This window comes from Bison bison, unplaced genomic scaffold (assembly GCF_000754665.1).
Source record: "Bison bison bison isolate TAMUID 2011002044 unplaced genomic scaffold, Bison_UMD1.0 scf7180017864201, whole genome shotgun sequence".
In the NCBI taxonomy this organism is placed as follows: domain Eukaryota; kingdom Metazoa; phylum Chordata; class Mammalia; order Artiodactyla; family Bovidae; genus Bison; species Bison bison.
This window is the reverse complement of record NW_011494773.1, coordinates 1,230,606-1,242,912: the sequence shown is the minus strand read 5'-3', so window position 1 is coordinate 1,242,912 and position 12,307 is coordinate 1,230,606. Positions and strand designations below refer to the sequence as shown.

The 12,307-nt window shown below is 56.5% G+C and overlaps 1 protein-coding gene across 3 annotated transcripts in view; it reads right to left on the bottom strand.

Annotated features, from left to right (window-relative positions):
• The window catches only part of VASH1 (vasohibin 1), a 22,857-nt gene that overhangs the window by 6,468 nt on the left and 4,082 nt on the right, over positions 1-12,307 (bottom strand). Inside the window, exons 1-6 of one of the 3 annotated variants that reach the window (XM_010844377.1) lie at positions 7,460-7,690; positions 7,192-7,280; positions 5,757-5,813; positions 4,574-4,690; positions 4,108-4,182; positions 1,026-1,407 (exon numbers count right to left, since the gene is read on the bottom strand). In XM_010844377.1, coding sequence (XP_010842679.1) covers positions 1,026-1,407; positions 4,108-4,182; positions 4,574-4,690; positions 5,757-5,813; positions 7,192-7,280; positions 7,460-7,480 — 741 coding nt within the window. In that variant the 5' untranslated portion in view covers positions 7,481-7,690. Of the gene's footprint in view, positions 1-1,025; positions 1,408-4,107; positions 4,183-4,573; positions 4,691-5,756; positions 5,814-7,191; positions 7,281-7,459; positions 7,691-12,307 lie in introns of those variants that run through there. The other 2 variants (XM_010844375.1, XM_010844376.1) reach the window with 2 other exon arrangements.

Genomic DNA, 12,307 nt, shown 5'->3' with positions numbered 1-12,307 from the left:
GACTGGCGGGGCAGGGCGGCCGGGACTCCTGAAAGCACCTGCGACGTGCCGGGGTTCCCCATCCGGAGACTGAGCCCCAGGTCCATCTGCCGCCCACAGGCTGCAAGCAAGTCTCTGGGCTCCCTGCACCTCAGTGTCCCCCCTTGCCTGCTGCGCCCCTCCTGCGGTCTTGGGGAGCAGCAATGGGCGTGAAACTGCCACTGTCACGACTATGGCCCCAGGCTGCCCGGAGAGGCAGAGCGCAGAGCTGCAGAGACCGGGCAAAGGGGAGGGGCCAGCAGGCCCCACGGAAGGCACCCCCAAGTACAGGGGGACAAACATCTCAGCAGCTCAGCCCACTATTTTGGGTCCAGCAGCTCCCCCTCATGACCCCTGCTCACTGCGGCTGGGCAAGAGGGAGAAGGAGCCGTCCCTCCTTGTCTCCCCAGAGTCTGACCCGCTTCTCTTTTCTGATTTTCCCCCTGGGGCTGGGGGTCAAGAGTCGGGATGACAGGGGTGATGGAAGCTACTGCCCAGCCCACACTATACCACTCCCTCCAGACAGGCCATGACTCCCCACCAGCCTTGACTCGCAGCCCTTCCACCTGGATGGCAGCACCCCTGCCCAGGCCCAAGCCCAGCTCCCCTGCAGCCCAACCAGAGCCTCCCCAGGGCTGCCCACCTGAGGTGGCTGTCTCATCAGCAATGACCTTTGAGCGAAGCCCAGAAACTTCCTACCCTCACCTCCCCAACTCCTGGCTGCACCTCCTCCCAAGAAGATGGGGGTGGGGATGGTGGGTTGGGAAGATGGGGGAGGAAGGGGGGACTTCCCTGGAAGAGTGAGCCTCTAGGAAGCGGCATCACCACCTCTGCCCTTCCTCCCCACCCCTGCCCTTCTACCCTCAGCCCTACATTTCCATTGACCCCCTACCCCTTCCATCCCCACGCCTGCCCTTCCGCCCCCGCCCTTCTGCCCTCACCCTTGCCCTTCCACCACCACCCCTGCCCAGGCCCTGGGTGCCCCGGGCAGGGCGGTGCGCACGCACCTTGAGCCGCATGTCGCGGGCATGCCGCTCCAGCTCCTTGCGGAAGTCCTCGCGGCCCAGCCTCTCCACGTCCAGGACCGAGTGCTTCCACTCGATCTGCTCCACGCTGTGCGGGTCGTGGGACACGCACTGGCCCAGCTTCACCTTCTTCAGCACGTGCCAGCAGCGGCCGTAGGCGGCCTCGTAGTCCAGCACGAGCTCGCTGAGCGTGCGAAAGGCCGGCGGCTTGTACATCAGGTCCTCGCGCCGGCTCATGCCCAGCGCCCCGTAGCGACCCCCGAAGTTCACCCCCAGCACGATGTGGCGGAAGTAGTTCCCTGAGAAGTAGGTCTTGAAGCTGATGGGGAAGCGTTCCAGGGTGGGCATGCTGTTGGTGAGGTAACTGGCCGCGCCGCCGCAGCTAAGGAAACGGCTAGAAGCAGGAGCGGGGCGGGGCGACCCCATCCCACCTACCCCACCCGGGAGAGGCTGTGTGAGCCGCCCCAGAGCCCAGCTTCCCAGTGCGGACGCCAGTTCTCCAGTGCGGACCCCAGCTCCCCAGCGCGGACGGTGGGTGTTGCTCATCCACATCCTGTCATCAGGCTTGGGCCCTGCATACAGTAGGCACTCAGTGAACTCAATCTCTATGGGTCAGGGTGCTCAGTGATTACCGGCTGCTGCCATGACGTCAAGCAGCCCTCACCAAGTAACAGTGAGTAGGGCACCTCGAACTGCCGGGCCTTCCAGAGTGGTGGGGTGAAGGAAGGGTGAGACAGGCCCTCCGTCCACCAGCCTGTCTGTCTGTCTGTCTCCCCCTCACCTCCCTCCTCCCCTCTGTCGCACACACAGCCCTCTTCACCCCTGCCCTCCCTCTCACACGTGCTGATACACACGTGTGCATCACAGATGCACAGACAGCCCTGTTCTTTTCTCTCACCGCCCCTACCCCTCCATGCGTAGATACTGTGCCTGCTGCTCTTCTGATAAAACCAAGGCTGCCGGCAGCCTGGGGGGCCGTCAGCTGTCCACTCCAACCTCCACGGAGGACCGTCTACACCAGCTCTTTTCTCTGGCTGCTCCTCGGGCCCTGCTGGCTCCTTCTCAGGCTTGGCTGGGACCCCTGACCTCCCTTCCTAAAGCAAGTCTGCTCTAATATTCCCCATGGCACATCACCACAATCTGTGATTATTTTTCTTATTTCTTGGTTTACTTGCTTATTTTTTGTCTCCCTGGCTAGAACGTAAACTTTTGAGAATGGGGACCACCTTGTCTGTCATTTATTTTTATTTTTTGCTGTATCTCTGGGGCCCAGCACAGACATGGCACATGGCAGGCACTCAAAACTCTTTTTTGAACAAACAGGGAGAATGAGATGAACAGGATAAAAGCTTGGTGTACAGACCAGGTCGACACTGTGTCCAGTGTCCAGTGTGCTCCTGGTCGTTTAACTGTATTAACAAATTTGTGGGATGGCATTGCCATTGTCCCCTCTGCAGAGGAGGACTCCGAGGCTCAGAGGTGCTAAGGAACTTGCTTGAGGCCACAGTGAGGATAGCAGAGCTAGGATTCAGGTCCAGGTTGGCCTGAGCCTGCAGTCTGCATGCAGTCACTGCCATGCTCACCAGGCCTGACTCCTTGCAAGCAAATGACTGGGAACACAGATGAGCCAGGTGCAGACTCTGAGTGCAGTGAGGATGAGACCAGGAACAGACTTAGTTCAGAGCGTCCCTTGTGTTCAGGAGGGGGCCGTGGCAGTTCTATGGGGACAGCAGGGTGGTGTCCTGTCCAGATGGGGGGCTACTCCTATTTTCCTCTTGCCCACAAGCCAGCAGATAACCCCTGGAAGGCCTCTGGGACCATGTGATCCCATTTGGACCAGCTTCTCTGTGTGCTCATGGGGAGGGGAGCAGGGTCTCCCTCCTACAAGGGGGTGGGAACCTCCACTTTGGAGCGTGGTCCTGAAGGAGAAGCAAATGTGGGGTGGTGAAGGAGGCGCTGGCAGCGGCTTGGAGTCCTTGGGCTGGCCTCACACTCATCCCAGCAGAGAACCCTTTGGACAGGGCAATGCTGGTGGGTCTCTCTGGGCAGCAAAGGACTGCCACAGAGGGATTAGCCCTCAGGGAGGAGGACTGGGGCCACCCCTGCACTCTCTTTGTACAGGTTAGGCAGGTATGTCTATGGCAGTGGGGAGTACCCCCTCTGATCCCCCACAGAGAAGCTGTGCTCCTGGCCTGTGAGCGTTGTCTTCTCCCTGACCCATCTGAGCAAACGATTCCTCCCTGTTCCATTAGGCACCTGCCCCCTCACCCTGCTGGGCACAGAGCCCAGTGCCTACTCCAGGAGTGGTAGATGGAATATTTACAAGCCTTGATAGGTACAGGGAAGAGTGTGGGGTGGGAAGAGATGAGTCAAGACTGGCCTTGAATTGGTAAAACTGAGTGATGGGCACATGGGCTGCACTATGTTAATTTATGCTTATATGAGGTTAAAATTTTCTGTAATTAAACAAGGTAGGATTCAGGCAGGAACCACTTACGACAGAGAAATGGCCACATGCCAGTCTCCTAACTTTGCTTTAACTGGGGATATTGGGTGCCCCCTCTAGGGGCCTCGTCTGTCCTACCTAACTACTCTGGTGATCCAGCTATAGGTCCAGTTCTACCCTTTGGGTGGGGGAGAGACTGAGAAACCCTTTTTATTATTTTTTTAATATGCAGATTTACATTTAAAGATCAGGGGATGTCCACCATCTCCACAGATCCACATGTCTTGGAAATGCCAACAGTTGGGCATCCAACCTGCTTCTCCCGGACTCTTTGGTTCTTGGAAATAGCACAGCAGCCTTATGAGACCATGAGCCCTGATTTGTGGTTTGGAGAACAGGGTCACTGTGTCCACTGCTCAAAAAAAAAGCTGCCCAGTAAGCGTTGGAAGTTAGCAACTGAGGTGCAAGAGACTGAGCCCCCCTCAAACTCCTTCACTTTGGGGCCAAGTTCGTGACTTCTGGGAAAGGGAGCCGGGAGGGCCCTTCCAGAGGAGGAAGATGGCCCTGGAGGTGTGAGTAGCTGGCCACCCCCTCCCAGACCTCTCAGAGGAAGGATACATTCCCAGGATCACCGCTTCCAGGCATTTGATTGGCAGAGCCTCTTTGGTCATTTCCTTGGCCAGGTCCATCAGCCTGGGGGGTTGGAAGGCAGAGTCATTAGGACAGAGGCTCCAGTCCCCTCTGGTGAAGGAGCATTGGGAGGTAGACTAGATGGACAAAGACTCCCCTGCCTTCCAAGCTGCCGCAGCTCAAGCCCAGCACCTCCCCCTCACATCCTTCCTGAGCCTAAGGGGTCGGAGAAGAGACAACCACTGAAGATAAGGAAAGAGGCCCTTCCCCTTTCCCTTCTGTCCTTCCATTTCCTTCTTCCCTCAGAGTCCTGCTGCAGAGTCCTCTGGAGGGGAGGGTGGTTGGGGGTGGCGTGCAGTGGTAGGCAGGTCTTTGAAAGCCACTGGGCTGGGGGCCTCCTGTAAAGATGGTGTTTGGGGAGTGCATGGGATAGCATGCCAAAGAGGCCGGAGACCTTGGCACTGATCTTGTTTCTTCTGGAGCACAGTGGACACCCGATGGAACTGTGACTTCTCTGAAGAGCCTTTGATTGTTGTAACTGCTCCTCCATGGCTGGCCAGCTCCCTGGAGCCTGGACATGGGGTCTCAGGGAATTAGCTGCCCAGTGACTCCCCCATCTGCTCTTGAACTTGGAATTCAGGCCACTTTAAAACAGACTTATCTCTGAAGCCTGGTTCCTCCCTCCTCACCAAATGCTGCCCCCTGGCCCTGGGAATACAGCCTGGCCACTGGCTTTGCAGGGCAGGGTGTCAGACTCCTCCATCCCATGAGGCTGGAGCTGGGCCTGCACACTCAGCAGGCACAGGACAACAAGAGCAAAGCTTTGGGGTGAGGAAGGCTGCTCTCCCCCCGAGGGCTTAGAGAAGGGGTAATTAAGTAATTTAGCTAATAAACCATCTAAAGCATTTTTCATAAGGAAGTGATCATGGATTGATTATATGTGGGGCAAGATGTAAAATTCATATTCATCATAAAAGCACAGGGTTTTAAACCTGTAGACAGCTTTGGGCTGAGCCCCCAGGCCCACCTGTGGTATTCACTCTCCACTCCACTCTGCCCTAAGGGTTTCCATGGGGGTGAATCCAGCCAGGGGTCTACACCTGGGGGGCAGAATGGGAAGTGAGACATGCAGTGTTCTCCCCAGTAGGGTCCCTGCAGCTCAATCACTGGGCCTTGTACCAAATGCCCAGAATCAAGTCCAGAAGGTAACTGGGGGTGATGCCAGGGAACAGAGAGAAGGGGGAAGACCCTCTCCTGTGAGGCCGACCTCTCCTAAAAGGAAGATAAGGGTCACACACAGACATCCACTTGGGACCATCCTCTGTCATCACCAAGGCAAGCAGGTGGTCTGCCATCACCCTCTTGGCTCAGAATGGATACTGGGGTTCTCCCTCCTGGCTCAGCATGGATATTGGGGTTCCTTTTCCTCAAGGGAGCCCTGGCTGCCCATCTTGGCTAGAATCCCCTCTTTAGGACGTCCTAAGGGGAGTCCCACGGTGGTACCTGCTTTGCTGGTGGGCTCTCCTGGGAAGACTCTCTGCCTGCCTGATAAGCTTCCACCCACAGGTGACAGAGGGGCCCCAACCAGACCAGGGTCTGTGACCTGGTGCAGAGGGACCTGTGCTCCCCACACTTACCCTGTCAGAGGTCTGCTCTTCTTAATTTCAAAGAACTGTGTCCCTGTGTGATTGTACCTGCGGGTGCTGGTTAAGGGCTCTCTGGCTTGATCTGGAAGAGGCGTGTCCCTCTGCCCCCATCCGGACCCCGGGGGTCCAGCACTCCTCAGGGGTGCAGGCCGGGTAAAGACCCCACAGAGGATGCTCAGGGTGTGATCGTCTGAAGGGACAGGAGGGCACAGCACGCTGCTGGCTCCTTCCCCCACAGGGCCCCTCTCTGTCCTCACTCATCCTCTGTTCCCAGCTTTCCTCTCCAGGAAGGAAGCCAGGCAGAAGGCAGCCAGGTTGGCCAGGGCCGGGAGACAAGCCTGAGCCCTGGACAGCTCTCAGCAGTACTTTATGTTCCAATTGGTGAGAAACAGCACACATGGACAGGAGAAGGCTGGGGTGGGATTCCTGTGCGGATCTGTTGCTGGGTGCTGCTCCCAAGCCAACCGGCCCCTCTCCAGGCCACCAGTCCCCATCTCTGCCCCTTGCTCTCTCCCCCCAAATTGGGCTGGACCCAGTTTTCAGTAACCAGTCTGACTATTCTTCTGCTTAGGACCCATGCCTGGCCCTTAGGGGTCCTGCCATCTTGGACAGAATCAGCAGCTAGGAGGGTCAGAGGGAGCCAGGTGGAAGAGCTCCAGGCAGGGCCCAGGGCTGGAGAGGCCCAGCTCAGAGACACCGGGGAATCCCAGGCTTGGGGGCGTCCCAAGGCTCTTCCCCTGCTGGGCAGCTGGCCTTCTGCCAGGGAGGAAAAAGGCGCAGAACTAGGGGATACGTCCAAGATGTGGAAGCTGTCTCCTGGAGCATAAAAGTCCTTTTTCTCCTCCATCTACCTGCTGCTGCTAAGTCGCTTCAGTCACGTCCAACTCTGTGTGACCCCATAGACGGCAGCCCACCAGGCTCCCCCGTCCCTGGGATTCTCCAGTCAAGAACACTGGAGTGGGTTGCCTTCTCCAACATCTACCTGCTACCTCCCCCCAACACACACCCTTTCCCCCAACACATACTTCTTTTAGACCAGTTTTTAAACAGCCCCAAGGGAGCTTCCCCCTTCTCTCTCTCTGCTGGCACCAGAGGGTCAGCAGAGGAGGTCTGGGCCAGTGGACCTGGACTAGGCTTCCACGAGCAGGTCACTCAGGACACCCTGACCCCATCACACGGAGGAGGACGCAGGAAGCAGGGAGGCCAGAGCAGGTGTGGCATTCATCAGACAAACCCGCTCCGATACCCGGGAGGACATGCGCTGTGCGCACGACTCCGGGGGTTCAGAGATGCCGTGTGAGTGGCACCCCCTGGAGTCGTGGGGTGCAGCTGCTTGGCCCAGTGCCCTCTGGCCCTGTCTGGAAACAAGCCCCAGCTGGCTCTGGACCAGCCGGATGGCGGCCGTGACTCTGACCACGGAGGATACTGCAGCTCCCTGATGTAGCGCTGCACTGCTTCCAGGCGCTCAGGGACGGGCGTGGAGGGCTGGAACGTAGGCACACTCGGTATGGGGATCTGGGCACGGAGAGAGAAAGCTCTGGTCACGGAGGGAGGCTTACCCTGGAGCTTCCAGCCCGCTGGACACCCAGATTAGCCCCCAGAGAAGCCACGTCCCAAGGAGGAGCTCCCCGCTCCCTCCTTCGCTGAGCTTCTCTCCCCCCCCAACCCCCACCCTCCCATTGGCCACTCCTCACCCTCCTAGCCCTTGACGGCATTTCTGATCTGGAGTTTATGTCGATATTCCAATTTTATGCTTCTTTCATAATTTTAGAAAAAAACACAGGCTGACTGCTTAGAATTTTACATTTCATGAACTTCAAGGCGTCCCCAGGAATGTTGATCTTGAAGTTAAGTTCATTTGGGTTTGGGGTTCAACTCTGGTTCAAAGTCCAGTTGACCAGGTGTCCCTGTGCCTGGTGAGCACACCCTCAGCAGGTGGTGTCGCCCCACTGCATTTTCGTATCAGAGCACAATGGCCAGGCCTTACTGCTCCCCTGGGAGAAAGAAGGACGTGCAGGGGGAGAATGTGGTTTGGGACAGACTTGCCGGGGACTAGCCTCTTTGGAAGGGTTCCATGGAGGCAGCAGGAGCCCTGGCTCTCCTGTCTTGCCAGTGCCACACCTACAGCAGCATGGCTAACCGGGCATCTGGACAGTCCTCCTCACCGGATTAGACTCTCCAGAGTTTGGCCAGACATGGGGAGAAGGGGCTGTCACGGGGAGAGTGGGGGTGTGGTGGGGAGGGGTGGGTGAGGACTGGGAACCCTCAGCCTGGGCTGCCCAGGTGCTGGCAGTCAGGCTAGGCTCTGTGGCCTCCTGGAGTTGTCCCTCGGCAACCCTGCAGTTGTCAGAAAAGCAGCCACATCTGGGTGTGTGTCCCCAGGCCACCCGCTCCGGCCTGGGGAGCCTGAAGGCTGGCAGTTTGCTGCAACAAGTCAAGTGTGGCTCAGAAGCCAAGGGAAGCACCCACCAGGTCCTTGGGGTTACAGGTCGGGCTTTCCTGGGTAGAGAGGAACCAGCTTTCCAGGTCCATGGCCCAGCCCCCTGGGGTCCCCCTTGGCTGCCAGCACTGGCAGCTCTGAGGTGGCCTCAGGGCTCCTCACATGACGAGGCCCCACCCTGCCACCCTTAGGCCTCAGCCTACTCCCCAGCAGGTGGGGGCTGCTGAGCGCATCCATCTGTACAGGGAGGGAAGGGCCAGGTCCAGCGGGAGCCCATGGCGGGGCTGGGCTGAGGGATGCGCTCCCTATGGGGCGGTGCGGGCACAGCCTCTCAAGTAAGGTGGCCGGGGATCTGACACGAAGGAAGTGAAACACCAGTGATTCCTGATGGCACCACAGCCTCTGACAGGCACCTACTTGCCCCAAAGGGCCAAGGCGCAAGGGAGAAAGCCCTGCCCAGGAGACGACTCTGCGTGAACTTCTTCCCCAGCCCTGCCGGCCCCCTCCTTCCGGTCTGGGCAGTCCCCAGCCGCTGACACCTCGGTCTGGAGGCAGCTACTTCCCCTTTCACACCCCCCTAGTTCAGTTCAGTTCAGTCGCTCAGTTGTGTCCAGCTCTTTCTGACCCCATGGACTGCAGAATGCCAGGCCTCCTTGCCCATCACCAACTCCCGGAGTTTACTCAAACTCATGTCTGTTGAGTCGGTGATGCCACCCAACCATCTCATACCTGCTGCCCCCTTCTCCTCCTGCCTTCAATCTTTCCTAGCATCAGGGTCTTTTCAAATGAGTCAGTTCTTTGCATCAGGTGGCCAAAGTATTGACGTTTCAGCTTCTGCATCAGTCCTTCCAATGAATATTCAGGACTGATTTCCTTTAGGATGGACTGGTTGGATCTCCTTGCAGTCCAAGGGACTCTCAAGAATCTTCTCCAACACCACAGTTCAAAAGCATCAATTGTTCAGCGCTCAGCTTTCTTTATAGCCCAACTCTCACATCCATACATGACCACTGGAAAAACCATAGCCTTGACTAGACAGACCTTTGTTGGCAAAGGTCTGGCAAAGTAATGCTACTGCTGCCCAAACTGTGGCCACTGCTTAAAATCAGCAGGGGGATAACAGCCCCAGATGGGGAGTGCTCTGTCTTCCTGCCCGGCCACCATGTACAAGACAGGCTCCAGAACTCTCTGAGGGCCTGGCTGGACTCCTTGGGTCAAGGATACAGGGTGGGAGAGCTATCAGAGGAATGACGGAACCATTTACTATAAACAGCACAGCACCTGGCTTTTTCAGGTGGAAGGTCCCAGGCAAGTCATCTCCACTTCCCATGAGGGCATCTAGTGACTTCTAGGAGCTTGGGGTAGAGACTGTAAGTACACCCTCCCCCGAGACATTTCAAACAAGGAGGGCTCTGTAGTCCAAGAATCCTTTGAGCAAGCTTGCACAAGCCAACCCTGGGCCAGGGCCGGGTGGTACCATGAGGGTATCACCTGCCATCTAGACACAGGACCCAGGAACTAGAGGCTCTGTAAGAACTAAAGGGCTCCAGAAAAAAAGTGTAGAAAGACCCTGGATTCATGAGTAGGGCCTTAAAGGACACCACCACTGTGGCATAGCTGGAGGGAGCTGACGGCTGTGACATGTTAACTCATGTCAACCAACAGGCCAGCATCTTTCTTCTGAATGTTCACAAAAACAAAACAAACAGGTGAGAGTCTGTATATCCAAATAATCAGACCTACTGGAGGGCTGGCAATCCCTCAACCCCCACCCCAAACCAGGAACTCCAGAAATGCTCCCTTGCTGCAGAGCAGTGGGGTTAAGTGGGGCACAGTGGAGGAAAGTGATATTGGCCCAGATCCATCCAGGAATGACTCCTCCTCTACTACCAAGGCCAAGGGTTACCTTGGCTCCAGGAACCCCCTGAAATCCTGAGTTCTATTAAGGCGTTCCCCCTGGTGGAGTCCATCTCAGTCTAGAACAGAAAGGAGTCTTGGGGGAGGTCAGGCAGCCTGCAGCTGAGTGTGTGGACAAGAAGCAAGAAATCCTAGAGGCTGACAGACCTGGGCCTAGAACCAGCCCATCGCTGTCTAAATCCCAGCCCTGCAGTTTACCGTCTGGAAGCAAGATCCTTACCGTCTCCATGCCTCGGACACCTCACCTGTAAAGTGGGTGCCAAAACAAAACCAACCTCAGAGCCTAGATGAGACACTGCATAGCCAGGTCTTGGGACAGGGACGGGCACACGGCAGGGACTTGGCTCCTGCCCACTGTCGCTGTTATTCCTGGGCATGTCAGACACTGGTCAGCCCATGAGGACGCTGGCAGTGCTGCCTTTTTGAGGGGAGATGTCCAAATTCACCTTCTGCAGGAGCTCAATGTCTAGAGCCGCAGTCAGAAGAACCTGGGCAGCTGGGTCTGGATGCCTGACCACTGGGCTTTTAAAAAGGTGGTGGCAGGGGACTTCCCTGGTGGTCCAGTGGTTAAGAATCCACCTACCGATGCAGGGGATGTGGGTTTGATCCCTGCTCCGGGAACTAAGATCCCACGTGCCGTGGGACAACTAAGCCCACGTGCTGCAATTAGTGAAGCCCCTGAGCACTTTAGAGCCCATGTTCTGAAACAAGAGAAGCACTGCAACGAGAAGCCATGCACCGCAACAGGGAGCAGCCCCCACGGGCCGCAACTAGGGAAAAGCCATGTGCCTCAACGAAGACCCAGCACGGCCAGAAATAAATAAATAATAATTAAAATAAAAAAGCTAGAGGCAGCTTGAAACATCAAGGAGACAGTCTTACAAAGGAACACAAATGGCTCCTGGATCTGCGATCCTTTTAGGAACTGTCGCCCGTTAACATACTGGTGTCACCCTTTTAGAGGACATCTCCTCAAAGTGCCCGTGGGGTGGTCTCTCCAGACTCTATTTGCTGAGTACGTATGACAGCTCACCCACTTCACAGGCTTTATTTCATCAATTCCTCTCAGTGACCCCTCAGAAGTGGGTATTGCGCTTATGCCCATTTTATAGCTGAGGAAACTGAGGCACGAGGAGGTTGCGTTCCTTTCTGGAGACCCAGGATTTCAACACGGTGGATCCAATGTTTTATTACACTACACTGCAGGGACCTCAGACTCAACCACCTGCAGGGGCCGCACTGGTGACATAAACAGGGAAGGCGGACTGAGAGAGCAGGTGGGGGTCTGCGGCCACCTGGGGGAGGGGAACCAGCCCTCAGCCCCAGCTGCCTGCACCATGTGGGGTCACAGATTCTCTGCTCTCAGATCTTCTCATTTCCTGAAAAAATCTGGATTCTGATGTGAAATCTCCCCATTTTGAATTCTGGCTCACCTGGTCTTTTTAAAACATTATTCTATCCCCCCAACTCTTGGCGGACTACCCAAGTGGTGCTAGTGGCAAAGAACCTGCCTGGAGGAGGGCCTGGCAACCCACCCAGTATTCTTGCCTGGAGAATCCCCATGGACAGAGGAGCCTGGTGGGCCACAGTCTACAGGGTCACAAAGAGTTGGATACGACTGAAGTGGCTTAGCACAAACTCCTGGTCCCACTACGGTGTAACCTCTGCTGCCTCTGTGTTAGCTTCAGGGCAGGGCCCCTTGGGGTGGGGGGTGGGGCAACCCAGTGCTGGGTCCACGCTGCTGGCACTCTGGGATCAGACCCTGGTGCCTCCTGGACATCTCCACTCTGCCCAGACTCTGGGGCCAAGACTCCTGCTCTGGGCCAAGATAGAGGAAACTGCCCCCCCACACTTTTCCTGTGGTTTGAGGAGGGGGATTTGATTTAGGTCATACCTGAATGATCTAGTGGTTTCCCCTACTTTCTTCAATTTAAGCCTGAATTTAGCAACAAGGGGTTCATGATCTGAGCCACAGTCAGCTCCCAGTCTTGTTTTTGCTGACTATATAGAGCTTCTCCAGATGACACCACCCTTCTGGCAGAAAAGCGAAGAAGAACTAAAGAGCCTCTTGATGAAAGTGAAAGAGGAGAGTGAAAAAGTTGGCTTAAAGCTCAACATTCAGAAAACTAAGATCATGGCATCTGGTCCTATCACTTCATGGTAAATAGATGGGGAAACAGTGGAA